We start from the raw sequence: 15,565 nt of genomic DNA, 5'->3' as shown, positions 1-15,565 counted from the left end.
AGTCCATCTTATTCAGAAGGGTTCTTACATGGCGTCCATAGACCTTATGGATGCCTACCTGCATGTGCCAATTCATCCTGATTCGAGGAAGTATCTCAGGATGGCCATCAAGACGGATAAAGGTGTACAGCACTACCAATTCCGGTCTCTACCATTTGGCGTGTCCTCTGCGCCCAGGGTATTCATTAAGGTGGCTATAGCAGTGGTAGTGGCCCTTCGTCTGCAATGGATACACCTGCTACCCTACCTGGACGACTGGCTCCTGATAGCGAAGTCTACAGAAGAGTTGAACCATCAGCTACAGGCAACGCAGCGAATGCTACAAGAGGTGGGTTTTCTGATCAATTTCAGGAAGTCCGACTTGACACCAGCAACCCGGAAGAGAGCGCAGGTGTCTATCCAGGAGATATGTAATGCGGCTTCGTGGTCAACAAGTTCGACATTCGTGAGGCACTACAGGCTAGACATCCAGGGTGCACATCCAGCCTTTAGCACAGGGGTGCTTAATGCTGCATTTAATTAAGTATCCCCCCCTTTGTTTGCTATTCAGATCCCTTATGTGTTGCCGGAAGACAAAATGGAAAGTAAAAATTTATACTTACATAATTTTGCTTTCCTTGAGTCTGAAGGCAGCACATACAAACCCACCCTATTAAATATAATTTTTTCTGCGTCAGAACTGAGTCTATTCATTAACACGGAGTGGAAGGGGTTCTGATGGATGTATGTAACCAGGCCTGGCCTGGGATTGGTTAATTCTTCATTGTTTCTTTTAGGTGGGCGGTCCTAGGATGAACTGGATGAAGCTATTAACCCCCTTCTGTGCTGCCTTCAGACTCAAGGAAAGCAAAATTACGTAAGTTATACATTTTTACTATATTATATATTCTACATCCATATTATGAATGCATAACGTGTGTTATCTTCTATAACTGCGTCACATTTTCATCCATATATATCATATACTGAATGCCGGAATATACAGCAGAAAAGACCAACAGGACACAGAGCTTAAAGGGGTTATCCAGGTTTCATAGATTACATTTAATAAGTGAGGGGGAGGGAAGAGCAGAAACTTACTAATTGGAAGTATTTTAAAGTTTTTCCTCAGCGTCACTGTGTTACTGTGGTGGAATGTGATCAGGACGGCTGTCTCCACAGCCCTCAGCCATGTTTCCTCTTCTCAGTGCAGAGCTGAGAGAACGAAACATCACAGATCATGTGACACTTCATTCCCTGGCTCCTCCCTCTCCTCTCCCTAACAACCACTGTATGTGTGTGTGTAAGGCCTCCTTTACACTTGTCCAGTGTATGGGATTTTTTTCCTCCAGTGCTGTAGAAAATGCGCCAGAGATAAACTGATTCAAGAGCTGATCCCGTTTATTTGAATGGGCTTGTTTTGATTAGACTTTTTTGATCACTTTTTGATTTTTTTCAGGTATATAAAGTGATTAATGATATATTTTTTAACGTTTATACTATTTACCATGCACTATCATTTGCATTATATTTAAAAGAGTATTCCGGCTTTATACATCTTATCCCCTATCCAAAGGATATGGGATATGATGTATGATCCCAGGGGTCCCACCACCGGGGGCCCCCAGGATCTCAGGGCAGCCCCCGGCATTCTGGAAAACTTCTGTGTGAACATAGCCTTACAAAGAAATAACAAAGGGAATGTCCAGCACAGGTGCATTATATGAGGCGGATGGAGTCGAGCTGACTTTGCCACATACATGTTGTTGGCTTTTTTTAAGCACTATGGGGGAGATTTAATAAAACCTGTGTAGAGGAAAAGTGGAGCAGTTGCCCATAGCAACCAATCAGATTGCTTCTTTGAAGCCAAGGGCTGTCCAAGCATTCTGGGAGTTGTAGTTTTGCAACAGCTGTGGGAAAAAGGGGCATCATTTACTTGAGTATCATTATCAAAAATCAATAAAAATGGCTCTACTAGCCATAGTGACTATATATTAGTGCACCGCATGCCTTATCTCAGGAATGGTGAAAGTCAGATAACCCCTTTAACCCCTTAACGACGCAGGACGTATATTAATACACGCCAGTGATCAGCATAGGAGATCAGTGTGTGCAGTGTTATAGGTCCCTATGGGACCTATAACACTGAAAAAAATTAAAAAAAAAAAAGTGTTAATAAAGGTCATTTAACCCCTTCCCTAATAAAAGTTTGAATCACCCCCCTTTTCCCATAAAAAAAATAAAACAGTGTAAAAAAAATAAAAAATAAACATATGTGGTATCGCCGCGTGCGTAAATGTCCGAACTATAAAAATATATCATTAATTAAGCCGTACGGTCAATGGTGTACGCGCAAAAAAATTCCAAAGTCCAAAAAAGCGTATTTTGGTCACTTTTTATACCATTAAAAAATTAATAAAAAGTGATCAAAAAGTCCGATCAAAACAAAAATCATACCGATAAAAACTTCAGATCACGGCGCAAAAAATGAGTCCTCATACCACCCTGTACGTGGAAAAATAAAAAAGTTATAGGGGTCAGAAGATTACATTTTTAAACGTATAAATTTTCCTGCATGTAGTTATGATTTTTTCCAGAAGTGCGACAAAATCAAACCTATATAAGTAGAGGATCATTTTAATCGTATGGACCTACAGAATAATGATAATGAATAATGATAAGGTGTACCGAAATATGCACTGCGTAGAAACGGAAGCCCCCAAAAGTTACAAAATGGGTTTTTTTTTTCCGATTTTGTCGCACAATGATTTTTTTTTCCGTTTCGCCGTGCATTTTTGGGTAAAATGACTAATGTCACTGCAAAGTAGAATTGGGGACGCAAAAAATAAGCCATAATATGGATTTTTAGGTGGAAAATTGAAAGGGTTATGATTTTTAAAAGGTAAGGAGGAAAAAACGAAAGTGCAAAAACGGAAAAACCCTGAGTCCTTAAGGGGTTAAAGAACCTGTGACTCTTCTCTGCGTTTATCGGGTAAAGTCAGCTGGATGGTTACCTGTAGGAATGTCCTCCATATACTGCTCATCACCGCTCACATCTGTCTCTTCTTCTTCCTTTATGTCTGTAGTATTAGTATAGATCAGATCTTTGACTGTAGGAATGTCCTCCTTACACTGCTCATTACCCCTCACATTTGTCTCTTCTTGCTTAATGTCTGTAGCATTAATATAGATCAGATCTTTCCCTGTAGGAATGTCTTCCTGATACTGCTCATCACAGCTCACATCTGTCTCTTCTTCTTCTTCCTTTATGTCTGCAGTATTAGTATAGATCAGTTCTTTCCCTGTAGGAATGTCCTCCATATACTGCTCATCACCGCTCACATCTGTCTCTTCTTCTTCCTTTATGTCTGTAGTATTAGTATAGATTAGATCTTTCCCTGTAGGAATGTCCTCCTTACACTGCTCATCACCGCTCACATCTGACTCTTCTTCCTCCTTAATGTCTGTAGCATTAATATAGATAAGATCTTTCCCTGTAGGAATTTTCTCCTTACACTGCTCATCACTGCTCACATCTGTCTCTTCTTCCTTCATGTCTGTACATTAATATAGATCAGCTCTTTTCCTGTAGGAATGTCCATCTTATACTGCTCATCCTCCCTCACATCTGTTTCCTCTTTTTTTTCTTCCTTTATGTCTGTAGCATTAATATGGATCAGATCTTTCCCTGTAGGAATGTCCTCCTTACACTGCTCATCGCCGCTCACATCTGTCTCTTCTTCCTTCATATCTGTACATTAATATAGATCAGATCTTTCCCTGTAGGAATGTCCTCCATATACTGCTCATCATCCCTCAAATCTGTTTCTTTTTCTTCTTCCTTTATGTCTGTAGCATTACTATAGATCAGATCTTTCCCTGTAGGAATGTCCTCCTTATACTACTCTTCACCGCTCACATCTGTCTCTGAAGCTTTTATATGGTTCATATCTTCTTTCTGATTCAGAAGCTGAGAAAAAAATATTGTAAAAATCACCAGAAAGTAGGAGAAGTCATGTGGAAGGTTTTATATGAGCAGAAAAGATAGTCGCACCAAATAGGGAAGATGTTAAATTTTGAAGACCCTGGAATATCAGGTGGAAACTCAGGTGTGAGTAACCAGCCTGTCCTGTGGTACCCACACCCCGCAGAAGATCTACCAGGTGACCAATGTGTTACTTATACCTGATAATACACACATATATATATATACACACACACCCCGCAGAAGATCTACCAGGTGACCAATGTGTTACTTATACCTGATAATACACATATATATATATATATATATATATACACCCACACCCCGCAGAAGATCTACCAGGTGACCAAAGGGTTACTTATACCTGATAATACACACACATATATATATATATATATATATATATATATATACACACCCACAGAAGATCTACCAGGTGACCAAAGGGTTACTTATACCTGATAATACACATATATATATATATACATATATATACACCCACACCCCGCAGAAGATCTACCAGGTGATCAATGTGTTACTTATACCTGATAATACACACACATATATATATATATACACCCACACCCCACAGAAGATCTACCAGGTGACCAAAGGGTTACTTATACCTGATAATACACACATATATATATATATATATATATATATATATACACCCACACCCCGCAGAAGATCTACCAGGTGATCAATGTGTTACTTATACCTGATAATACACACACATATATATATATATATATACACCCACACCCCGCAGAAGATCTACCAGGTGATCAATGTGTTACTTATACCTGATAATACACACACATATATATATATATATATACACCCACACCCCACAGAAGATCTACCAGGTGATCAATGTGTTACTTATACCTGATAATACACATACATATATATATATATATATACACCCACACCCCACAGAAGATCTACCAGGTGATCAATGTGTTACTTATACCTGATAATACACACACATATATATATATATATATATATATATATATATATATATATATATACACACTTTTATATAGATATCTACCTTCTTCCTCAGAGCGGTACACAAAGTGTACTAACAGGACCTGTGATGATGTGATGATGTCATAGTCAGGTGATCAGTCACATGATCAGGGGCTGCTGCTCTCGGCTCATCTGCTCAGTGTAGAGATAAATGATGTCAGAGGACGGTGACTGTAGGTGTCTATGTGGATAAGAAAATGTATGGACACCGACAATAACAGGACAAAATACACTAAATGTCTGTATTATAGTATATACATGTATTATAGTATTATAGTATATACATGTATTATGGTATATACATGTATTATAGTATTATAGTATATACCGTATATACTCGAGTATAAGCCGACCCGAGTATAAGCCGAGACCCCTAATTTCAACCCAAAATCCCAGGAAAAGTTATTGACTCGAGTATAAGCCTAGGGTGGGAAATACCTCATCCCCCCCCTGTCATCATCCAGACCCGTCATTAACATCCTCATCATCATCCCCTTGTCATCATCCCACACATCCCCCCTTCATCATCCTCTTATCATCCCACACATCCCCCCTTCATCATCCCCTTATCATCCCACACATCCCCCCTTCATCATCCCCTTGTCATCATCCCACACATCCCCCCTTCATCATCCCCTTATCATCCCGCACATCCCCCCTTCATCATCCCCTTATCATCCCACACATCCCCCCTTCATCATCCCCTTGTCATCATCCCACACATCCCCCCTTCATCATCCCCTTATCATCCCGCACATCCCCCCTTCATCATCCCCTTATCATCCCGCACATCCCCCCTTCATCATCCCCTTATCATCCCACACATCCCCCCTTCATCATCCCCTTATCATCCCGCACATCCCCCCTTCATCATCCCCTTATCATCCCGCACATCCCCCCTTCATCATCCCCTTATCATCCCACACATCCCCCCTTCATCATCCCCTTATCATCCCGCACATCCCCCCTTCATCATCCCCTTATCATCCCACACCCCCCCCTTCATCATCCCCTTGTCATCATCCCACACATCCCCCCTTCATCATCCCCTTATCATCCCGCACATCCCCCCTTCATCATCCCCTTATCATCCCACACCCCCCCCCTTCATCATCCCCACCCCCCTTCATCATCCCCACACCCCCCCTTCATCATCCTCTTCTCATCATTCGCCCTCAGTGGTCTTCAACCTGCGGACCTCCAGAGGTTTCAAAACTACAACTCCCAGCAAGCCCGGGCAGCCATCGGCTGTCCGGGCTTGCTGGGAGTTGTAGTTTTGAGACCTCCGGAGGTCCGCAGGTTGAAGACCACTGCGGCCTTCAACATCATCCAGCCCCCTCTCACCCCCCTTTAGTTCTGAGTACTCACCTCCGCTCGGCGCTGGTCCGGTCCTGCAGGGCTGTCCGGTGAGGAGGTGGTCCGGTGGGGAGGTGGTCCGGTGGGATAGTGGTTCCGGGCTGCTATCTTCACCGGGGGCGCCTCTTCTCCGCGCTTCCGGCCCGGAATAGAGCCGTTGCCTTGACAATGACGCAGAAGCACCTATGCGTCGTTGTCACGGCAACGTGACTATTCTGAGGCCGGGCCCGAAGCGCTTAGAAGAGGCCTCCCCGGTGAAGATAGCAGCCCGAAACCAGTATCCCACCGGACCACCTCCTCACCGGACAGTCCTGCAGGACCGGACCAGCGCCGAGCGGAGGTGAGTACTCAGAACTAAAGGGGGTGAGAGGGGGCTGGATGATGTTGAAGGCCGCAGTGGTCTTCAACCTGCGGACCTCCGGAGGTTTCAAAACTACAACTCCCAGCAAGCCCGGTCAGCCGATGGCTGCCCGGGCTTGCTGGGAGTTGTAGTTTTGAAACCTCTGGAGGTCCGCAGGTTGAAGACCACTGCGGGTGGGGGAGTTCACTCGAGTATAAGCCGAGGGGGGGTGTTTTCAGCACGAAAAATCGTGCTGAAAAACTCGCCCTATACTCGAGTATATACGGTACATGTATTATAGTATTATAGTATATACATGTATTATAGTATATATATGTATTATAGTGTATATGTCAGAGGACGGTGACTGTAGGTGTCTATGTGGATAAGAAGATGTATGGACACCGACAATAACAGGACAAAATACACTAAATGTCTGTATTATAGTATATACATGTATTATAGTATTATAGTATATACATGTATTATAGTATATACATGTATTATAGTATTATAGTATATACATGTATTATAGTATTATAGTGTATACAGGTATTATAGTATTATAGTATATACATGTATTATAGTATTATAGTATATACATGTATTATAGTATTATAGTATATACATGTATTATAGTATATACATGTATTATAGTATTATAGTATATACATGTATTATAGTATTATAGTATATACATGTATTATAGTATTATAGTATATACATGTATTATAGTATTATAGTATATACATGTATTATAGTGTTATAGTATATACATGTATTATAGTATTATAGTATATACATGTATTATAGTATTATAGTATATACATGTATTATAGTATTATAGTATATACATGTATTATAGTATTATAGTATATACATGTGTTATAGTATTATAGTATATACATGTATTATAGTATATACATGTATTATAGTATTATAGTATATACATGTATTATAGTATTATAGTATATACATGTATTATAGTATTATAGTATATACATGTATTATAGTATTATAGTATATACATGTATTATAGCATATACATGTATTATAGTATTATAGTATATACATGTATTATAGTATTATAGTATATACATGTATTATAGTATATACATGTATTATAGTATTATAGTATATACATGTATTATAGTATTATAGGATATACATGTAATATAGTATTATAGCATATACATGTATTATAGTATTATAGTATATACATGTATTATAGTATTACAGTATATACATGTATTATAGTGTATATGTCAGAGGACGGTGACTGTAGGTGTCTATGTGGATAAGAAGATGTATGGACACCGACAATAACAGGACAAAATACACTAAATGTCTGTATTATAGTATATACATGTATTATAGTATTATATCATATACATGTATTATAGCATATACATGTATTATAGCATATACATGTATTATAGTATATACATGTATTATAGTATATACAGGTATTATAGTATATACATGTATTATAGTATTATAGTATATACATGTATTATAGTATTGTAGTATATACATGTATTGTAATATTATATCATATACATGTATTATAGTATATACCTGCTGTTACGTTATGCGCTCCGGCCGCACACGCTGGCCGTGAGCGCATGGCCCCATTACCTGCCTGCATGCAAGTCCCAGTCTGTCAGTCATCTGGTGTTTCTCCTGCCCCCGCCTCTGCCTCTCTGCTCCGGCACGTGTGTCCCCGTCCCCTAGGGCACGCACACTGGAGCTTTAAGATTTAAAGGGCCAGTGCGCTCATTAGTGTAATTTACCTGTGGCTCATTGATAAATTCCTCCACCCTCCTCACTTCCCTGCCTGATCTTTGTTGCCTTAAGCCTGAGAGAAAGCATTCCTGTTATTGCCTTGCCATGTATCTGATCCTTTGCTCCGTGACCTGACCTTGCGCCTTGCCGCCTACTTACTGACCATTTTCTATGTTCCTAACTACACTACTGTATCACCGGCCCTGACCTCCTGCTATCCTGAGTACGAGCTGTCTTATCCCTCCTGTGCCTCGCATCTCATCAGCCGCCTGTGTGATCGAGCCGTGCCAGGGGTAGCGACCTGGGTGCCACCTGCCACAGCAAGTCCATCCCGCTCTGAGGCGAGCTCTGGTGAAAGCCAGTGGCACCTTAGACTCCGCTCCCTGGTAGGATCCGAGTAATCTGTCACATAGGTCCAGCAGAACCTCATCCACCAGGGTTCCTGTCTTCTGAAACGTGAGTGTTACAGTAAGATTCGACCATGGACCCCGCTGAGGTACCCCTGCCTTAAGTCGCAGATCTTCCCTCCATTGTAGTACATCAGTCACAGCAGTTGGCCCGACAGGCGCAGCAACTTTCTGCTACAGCAACAGCTTTTGGCCTTACAACAGCAGCAGGTACTGCAACCTGGCCAACTCCCACCACCGGTTCCTGCAGTGTCTTCTGGCTCCCAGCTACATCTGCCATTACATTCCAAGTATGATGGGGATTCCAAGTCATGCAGAGTCTTCCTTACACAGTGCTCCATGCACTTGGAGCTCATGTCTGAACAGTTTCCGGATCATGCTAAGGTGGCCTTTGTCATTAGTCTACTGTCCGGAAAAGCCCTGGCCTGGCTACACCCCTTTGGGACCGTGGTGATCAAGTATCCTCCAATTTGTAAGCCTTCTTGGCAGAATTTCGCAGTGTCTTTGAGGAACCCACATGTGCCTCTTCTGCTGAGATGGCTTTGCTGAACCTCTGTCAAGGGAATTCTTCAGGTGGTGACTACGAGGTTCAATGCCTCTGGACTTGCATGGAATGAGGAGGCCTTGTGTGCCAAAGATTGAATCCTATGTTCTGCCACACTGTACTTCAGAGATTCTTCTTGGCCTTCCTTGGCTGCAAAGCCATTCTCCGCAACTGGATCGGAGAACTGGAGAGATTATTTGTTGGGGATAATCCTTTCGAAATCTTTGCCTCCAATCAGTTCAGTCTAAAATTGTTTCTCGTCCTCCTCCTTTACCTGGCTTGCCACCACCTTACCAAGATTTCTCTGATGTTTTCTGCAAGAAACAAGCTGAGTCTCTGACTCCACATCATCCTTACGACTGCCCTATAGATCTTCTGCCTGGTACCACTCCTCCTCGTGGAAGGATATACCCTTTTTTCGGTTCCTGAGAGCAAAGCCATGGCTGAATAAATCCAGGAGAATCTCCAAAAGGAATTTATCCCTAAGTCCTCTTCTCCTGCTGGAGCTGGTTTCTTCTTCATAGGGAAGAAGGATGGCTCACTCTGTCTATGCATTGCCTACAGGGGACTTAACAAAATCACGGTCAAGAACCATTACCCTCTACCTCTTATCCCAGAACTTTTTGACCATCTACGTGGTGCCAAGGTCTTCTCCAAGTTGGACTTACGTGGAGCGTATAACCTCATTCGTATCCGCAAGGGAGATGAATGGAAAACGACCTTCAATACTCGTGACGGACATTTTGAGTCTCTCATAATGCCTTTTGGTCTCTGCAATGCTCCAGCCGTTTTTCAAGAGTTTGTCAAATATATCTTCCGTGATCTTCTCTACACCTGCATTGTTATATACCTAGATGACATCCTGATCTTCTCTTCCAACTTAGAAGAGCATCGTACTCATGTTCGTCTGGTTCTTCAGCAACTACGGAAGAATCATCTCTACGCCAAACTGGAGAAATGCCTGTTCAAGAAATCTAGTCTTCCATTTATTGGCTACATTGTCTCTCATCATGGCCTGCAGATGGATCCAGATAAAGTGTCTGCAGTATTGGATTGGCCTCGTCCCTCGGGGCTACGCTTTTTGGGATTCGCAAACTATTATTGCCAATTTATCCCACATTTTTCATCCTTGGTTGCTCCAATTGTGGCTCTCACTAAGAAGGCTTCTAATCCTAAATCTTGGCCTCAAGAGGCTGGAGACGCCTTCTCCCATTTAAAGTCTGCGTTTGCCTCTGCTCCCGTGCTTACAAGACCTGATCCGGAGAGGACCTTTGCTTTGGAGGTTTATGCCTCATCTATTGGAGAGGGTGCCGTTCTTACTTAGAAAAATGCCAAGGGCAAGACTGTTACTTGTGGGTTCTTCTCCAAGACCATCTCTCCTGCTGAAAGGAATTACTCCTTTGGAAATTGTGAACTCCTCGCTATAAAGCTAGCTTTGGAGGAATGGCGACATTTATTGGAAGGTTCTTCTCATCCGGTCAGCATCTACTCCGACCATAAGAATCTTCTATACCTTCAGTCTGCTCAGCGTTTGAACTCTCGCCAGGCAAGGTGGTCACTGTTTTTTTCTAGGTTCAGCTTCTTCATTCACTTCCGTCTAGCAGACAAGAACATCAGGGCTGATGCTCTCTCCGGGTCCTCTGACGTCATTGGTTTGGACTCCATGCCTAGGCATATTATTCCTCCTGACCGTTTGATTCCTGGCGCTCCTGCAGAGATTCAGCAAGCTCCTCCGGGAAAATCCTTTGTGCCTGCCAGATTGAGACGCAAGGTCCTGAAATGGGGTAATTCTTCCTTGACAGCAGGACATCTTGGAATACACAAGACTACTTTTTATCTCCCGACACTACTGGTGGCCCCATCTTGAACATGATGTTTATGATTTTGTTCTTTCCTGTGAAACTTGTGCCCGTAACAGAACTCCTCGACAGAGACCTGCAGAACTTTTCTAGCCTTTACCCATTCCAGACACTCCCTGGTCCCATATCGCCATGGATTTCATCACCGATTTGCCACCATCTTATAATAACACTGTCATCTGGGTAACTGTAGATCGGTTTTCCAAGATGGCTAATTTCATTCCTCTACCAGGTCTTCCTTCTGCCCTGCAGCTGGCAAAGTACTTCTTGTTGCATGTCTTTCGTTTATATGGTCTTCCTCAGCATATCGTTTCTGATCGAAGTTTGCAGTTTGTCTCTAAATTCTGGGGAGCCCTTTGTAACTGTCTGGACATCAATCTGGACTTCACCTTGGCCTACCACCCTCAGTCCAACGTTCAGGTGGAGAGGGTTAATCAAATCGAGTCCACGAGGTCGTCCCCCTTTTTTGTTGTCTACGGACTCCATCTCCATCCTCCTTTTCCTCTCTCAGTTTCCTCCGGTGTACCTGCTGTTGATGAGCTGGTCCGTGACTTCTCTACCATCTGGCAACAAACCCGACAGTCGTTATCCCAGGCTTCTTCACGCATGAAGGCGAAAGCGGATAAATGTAAATGTTACGCTGAGCGCTCTGGGTTCCCACTCCTCCCCGGAGCGCTCGCAGCGTTCTCCTGTTCGCAGCGCCCCGGTCAGACCCACTGACCGGGAGCGCTGCGATAATGTCCCTAGCCGTGATGCGATCCGCGATGCGGGACGCGCCCGCTCGTGATTCACATCCCGGCCCGCTTACCTGACTCGTTCCCGTCTGTGCTGTCCCGGCACGCGGCCCCGCTCCCTAGGGTGCACGCGCGCCTGCTCTTTAAGATTTAAAGGGCCAGTGCACCAATGATTGATGCCTGGCCCAATCAGTCTAATTAGCCTCCGCCTGCTCCCTGTCTATATAACCTCACTTCCCCTTCCCTTCCTTGCCGGATCTTGTTGCCATTGTGCCAGTGAAAGCGTTCCTTGTGTATCCCAAGCCAGTGTTCCAGACCTCTTGCCGTTGCCCCTGACTACGATCCTTGCTGCCTGCCCTGACCTTCTGCTACGTCCGACCTTGCTCTTGCCTAATCCCTTGTACCACGCCTATCTCAGCAGTCAGAGAGGTTGAGCCGTTGCCGGTGGATACGACCTGGTTGCTACCGCCGCTGCAAGACCATCCCGCTTTGCGGCGGGCTCTGGTGAATACCAGTAGCAACTTAGAACCGGTCCGCCAGCACGGTCCACGCCAATCCCTCTCTGACACAGAGGATCCACCTCCAGCCTGCCGAATCCTAACAGTAGATCCGGTCATGTCCACGGTGGTCACCCAGCAATCCCGACTGATCGCCCAACAAGGTCACCAGCTTTCGCACTTGACCGCCATGCTACAGCAACTTCAGTCACAGCTACAGCAGCAACCATCTCCTCCGCTGGCTTCTGCGCCTCCTCCGCAGCGAGCGGCCGCTCCTAACCACAGCTTGTCCCTGCCAGACAAATTTGATGGGGACTCTAGACTCTGCCATGGTTTACTGTCACAATGTTCCCTACATTTGGAGATGTTGTCGCACCAATTTCCTACAGAACGGTCGAAGGTGGCTTTCGTGGTTAGTCTCCTGTCTGGAAAGGCCCTGTCATGGGCCACACCGTTCTGGGACCGCGATGATCCTGTCACCGCCACTGTACAGTCCTTCTTCGCTGAGGTTCGCAGTGTCTTCAAGGAACCAGCCAGAGCTTCTTCTGCCGAAACTGCCTTGCTGAACCTGGTTCAGGGAGATTCTTCTGTAGGCGAATACGCCATCCAATTTCGTACCCTCACCTCTGAATTATCTTGGAACAACGAGACCCTCTGCGCGACCTTTAAAAAAGGCCTATCCAGTAACATCAAAGATGTGCTGGCCGCACGAGAAATTCCTGCCAACCTGCATGAACTTATCCATTTGGCCACCCGCATTGACATGCGTTTTTCTGAAAGACACCAGGAGCTCCGCCAGGAAAAAGACCTTGATCTCTGGGCACCTCTCTCACAGTATCCTTTGCAATCTACCCCTGTGCCTCCCGCCGAGAAGGCTATGCAAGTGGATCGGTCTCGCCTGACCCATGAAGAGAGGACTCGCCGCAGAGATAAAAATTTATGTCTGTACTGCACTAGTACCGAACATTTCTTGGTGGATTGCCCTATTCATCCTCCACGTCTGGGAAACGCACGCACCCAGCTCACGTGGGAGTGGCGTCTCTTGGTCTGAAGTCTGCTTCTCCACGTCTCACTGTGCCCGTACGGATTTCTCCTTCTGCCAACTCCTCCTTCTCAGCTATGGCCTTCTTGGACTCTGGTTCTGCGGGAAATTTTATTTTGGCCTCTTTTGTTCATAAGTTCAACATCCCTGTGACCCGTCTCGCCAAGCCGCTCTACATTTCCTCGGTCAACGGAGTAAAATTGGACTGCACTGTGCGTTACCGCACAGAACCCCTGCTCATGAGCATTGGACTGCATCACGAAAAAATTGAACTTTTTGTTTTGCCCAACTGCACCTCTGAAGTCCTCCTCGGTCTGCCATGGCTCCAACGCCACTCTCCTACCCTTGACTGGATCACCAGGGAGATCAAGAGCTGGGGTGCTTCTTGCCACAAAAAATGCCTCACGTCTGCTCCCAGTCCCGTCAGTCAAACCTCAGTGTCTCCTCCTTTACCTGGTCTCCCCAAGGCCTATCAGGACTATGCTGTGTCTCCTCCTCATAGCCCCCGTCCTGGTAACACTCTGCCCCGTGCCAAGCTTCACCCTCTTCCCCCCTCCCCACTCCCACGCCTTCTGGTTTGTCCGCTGTTGATGAGGTTTCCCGTGACTTCTCCACCATCTGGAAAGAGACTCAAAAATCCGTCATACAGGCCTCATCCCGGATGAAGAAGCATGCCGACAAAAAAGAAGAACTCCTCCTGTCTTTGTTCCTGGAGACAAAGTGTGGCTCTCCGCCAAGTATATCCGCTTCCGTGTCCCCAGTTAAAAACAGGGATCACGTTATCTTGGACCCTTTAAAATCAAGTGCCAAATCAATCCTGTCTCCTACAAACTCCTTCTTCCCCCTTCTCTCCGTATTCCTAACGCTTTTCATGTCTCTCTCCTTAAACCGCTTATCCTTAACCGCTTCTCTCCAAAGGTTGTTGCTCCTACTCCTGTCTCCGGGTCCTCAGATGTCTTCTCGGTTAAAGAAATTCTCGCGTCTAAGACGGTCAGAGGTAAATAAAAAAATTCTTGTAGATTGGGAGAATTGCGGCCCTGAGGAGAGGTCATGGGAACCCGAGGATAACATTCTCGAAAAGGACCTAATTCACAAATTTTCAGGTTCCAAAAAGAGGGGGAGACTCAAGGGGGGGGTACTGTTACGCCGAGTGCTCCGGGTTCCCGCTCCTCCCCGGAGCGCTCGCAGCGTTCTCCTGTTCGCAGCGCCCCGGTCAGACCCCCTGACCGGGAGCGCTGCGATAATGTCCCTAGCCGTGATGCGATCCGCGATGCGGGACGCGCCCGCTCGCGATTCGCATCCCGGCCCGCTTACCTGACTCGTTCCCGTCTGTGCTGTCCCGGCGCGCGCGGCCCTGCTCCCTAGGGCGCGCGCGCGCCGGCTCTTTAAAATTTAAAGGGCCAGTGCACCAATGATTGGTGCCTGGCCCAATCAGTCTAATTAGCCTCCACCTGCTCCCTGTCTATATAACCTCACTTCCCCTTCCCTTCCTTGCCGGATCTTGTTGCCATTGTGCCAGTGAAAGCGTTCCTTGTGTATCCCAAGCCAGTGTTCCAGACCTCTTGCCGTTGCCACTGACTACGATCCTTGCTGCCTGCCCTGACCTTCTGCTACGTCCGACCTTGCTCTTGCCTAATCCCTTGTACCGCGCCTATCTCAGCAGTCAGAGAGGTTGAGCCGTTGCCGGTGGATACGACCTGGTTGCTACAGCCGCTGCAAGACCATCCCGCTTTGCGGCAGGCTCTGGTGAATACCAGTAGCAACTTAGAACCGGTCCGCCGGCACGGTCCACGCCAATCCCTCTCTGACACAGAGGATCCACCTCCAGCCTGCCGAATCCTAACAGTAAAGGACCTCCTCCGTCCTTCTCTCCTGGTGACATGGTTTGGCTTTCATCCAAGTACATTCACTTCAAGATCCCCTGTTACAAGTTCGGTCCTCGCTACCTTGGTCCCTTCCAGATTCTACAAAAAATCTATCCTGTCTCCTATAAACTCTG

At 45.2% G+C, this 15,565-nt stretch overlaps 2 protein-coding genes across 3 annotated transcripts in view; both read right to left on the bottom strand.

The window, feature by feature from the left end:
* LOC130296896 (gastrula zinc finger protein XlCGF26.1-like) overlaps positions 1-5,069 on the bottom strand; it is a 42,602-nt gene extending 37,533 nt beyond the window's left edge. The window contains exons 1-2 of one of the 2 annotated variants that reach the window (XM_056548944.1): positions 5,025-5,069; positions 2,994-3,949 (exon numbers count right to left, since the gene is read on the bottom strand). In XM_056548944.1, coding sequence (XP_056404919.1) covers positions 2,994-3,534 — 541 coding nt within the window. In that variant the 5' untranslated portion in view covers positions 3,535-3,949; positions 5,025-5,069. Of the gene's footprint in view, positions 1-2,993; positions 3,950-5,006 lie in introns of both variants that reach the window. The other variant, XM_056548951.1, reaches the window with a different exon arrangement.
* The window catches only part of LOC130296610 (zinc finger protein 345-like), a 632,251-nt gene that overhangs the window by 434,099 nt on the left and 182,587 nt on the right, over positions 1-15,565 (bottom strand). The window lies entirely within an intron of this gene.

Source organism: Hyla sarda, chromosome 1 (assembly GCF_029499605.1).
Source record: "Hyla sarda isolate aHylSar1 chromosome 1, aHylSar1.hap1, whole genome shotgun sequence".
NCBI classification, from domain to species: domain Eukaryota; kingdom Metazoa; phylum Chordata; class Amphibia; order Anura; family Hylidae; genus Hyla; species Hyla sarda.
This window is presented reverse-complemented; position numbering and strand designations above follow the sequence as displayed.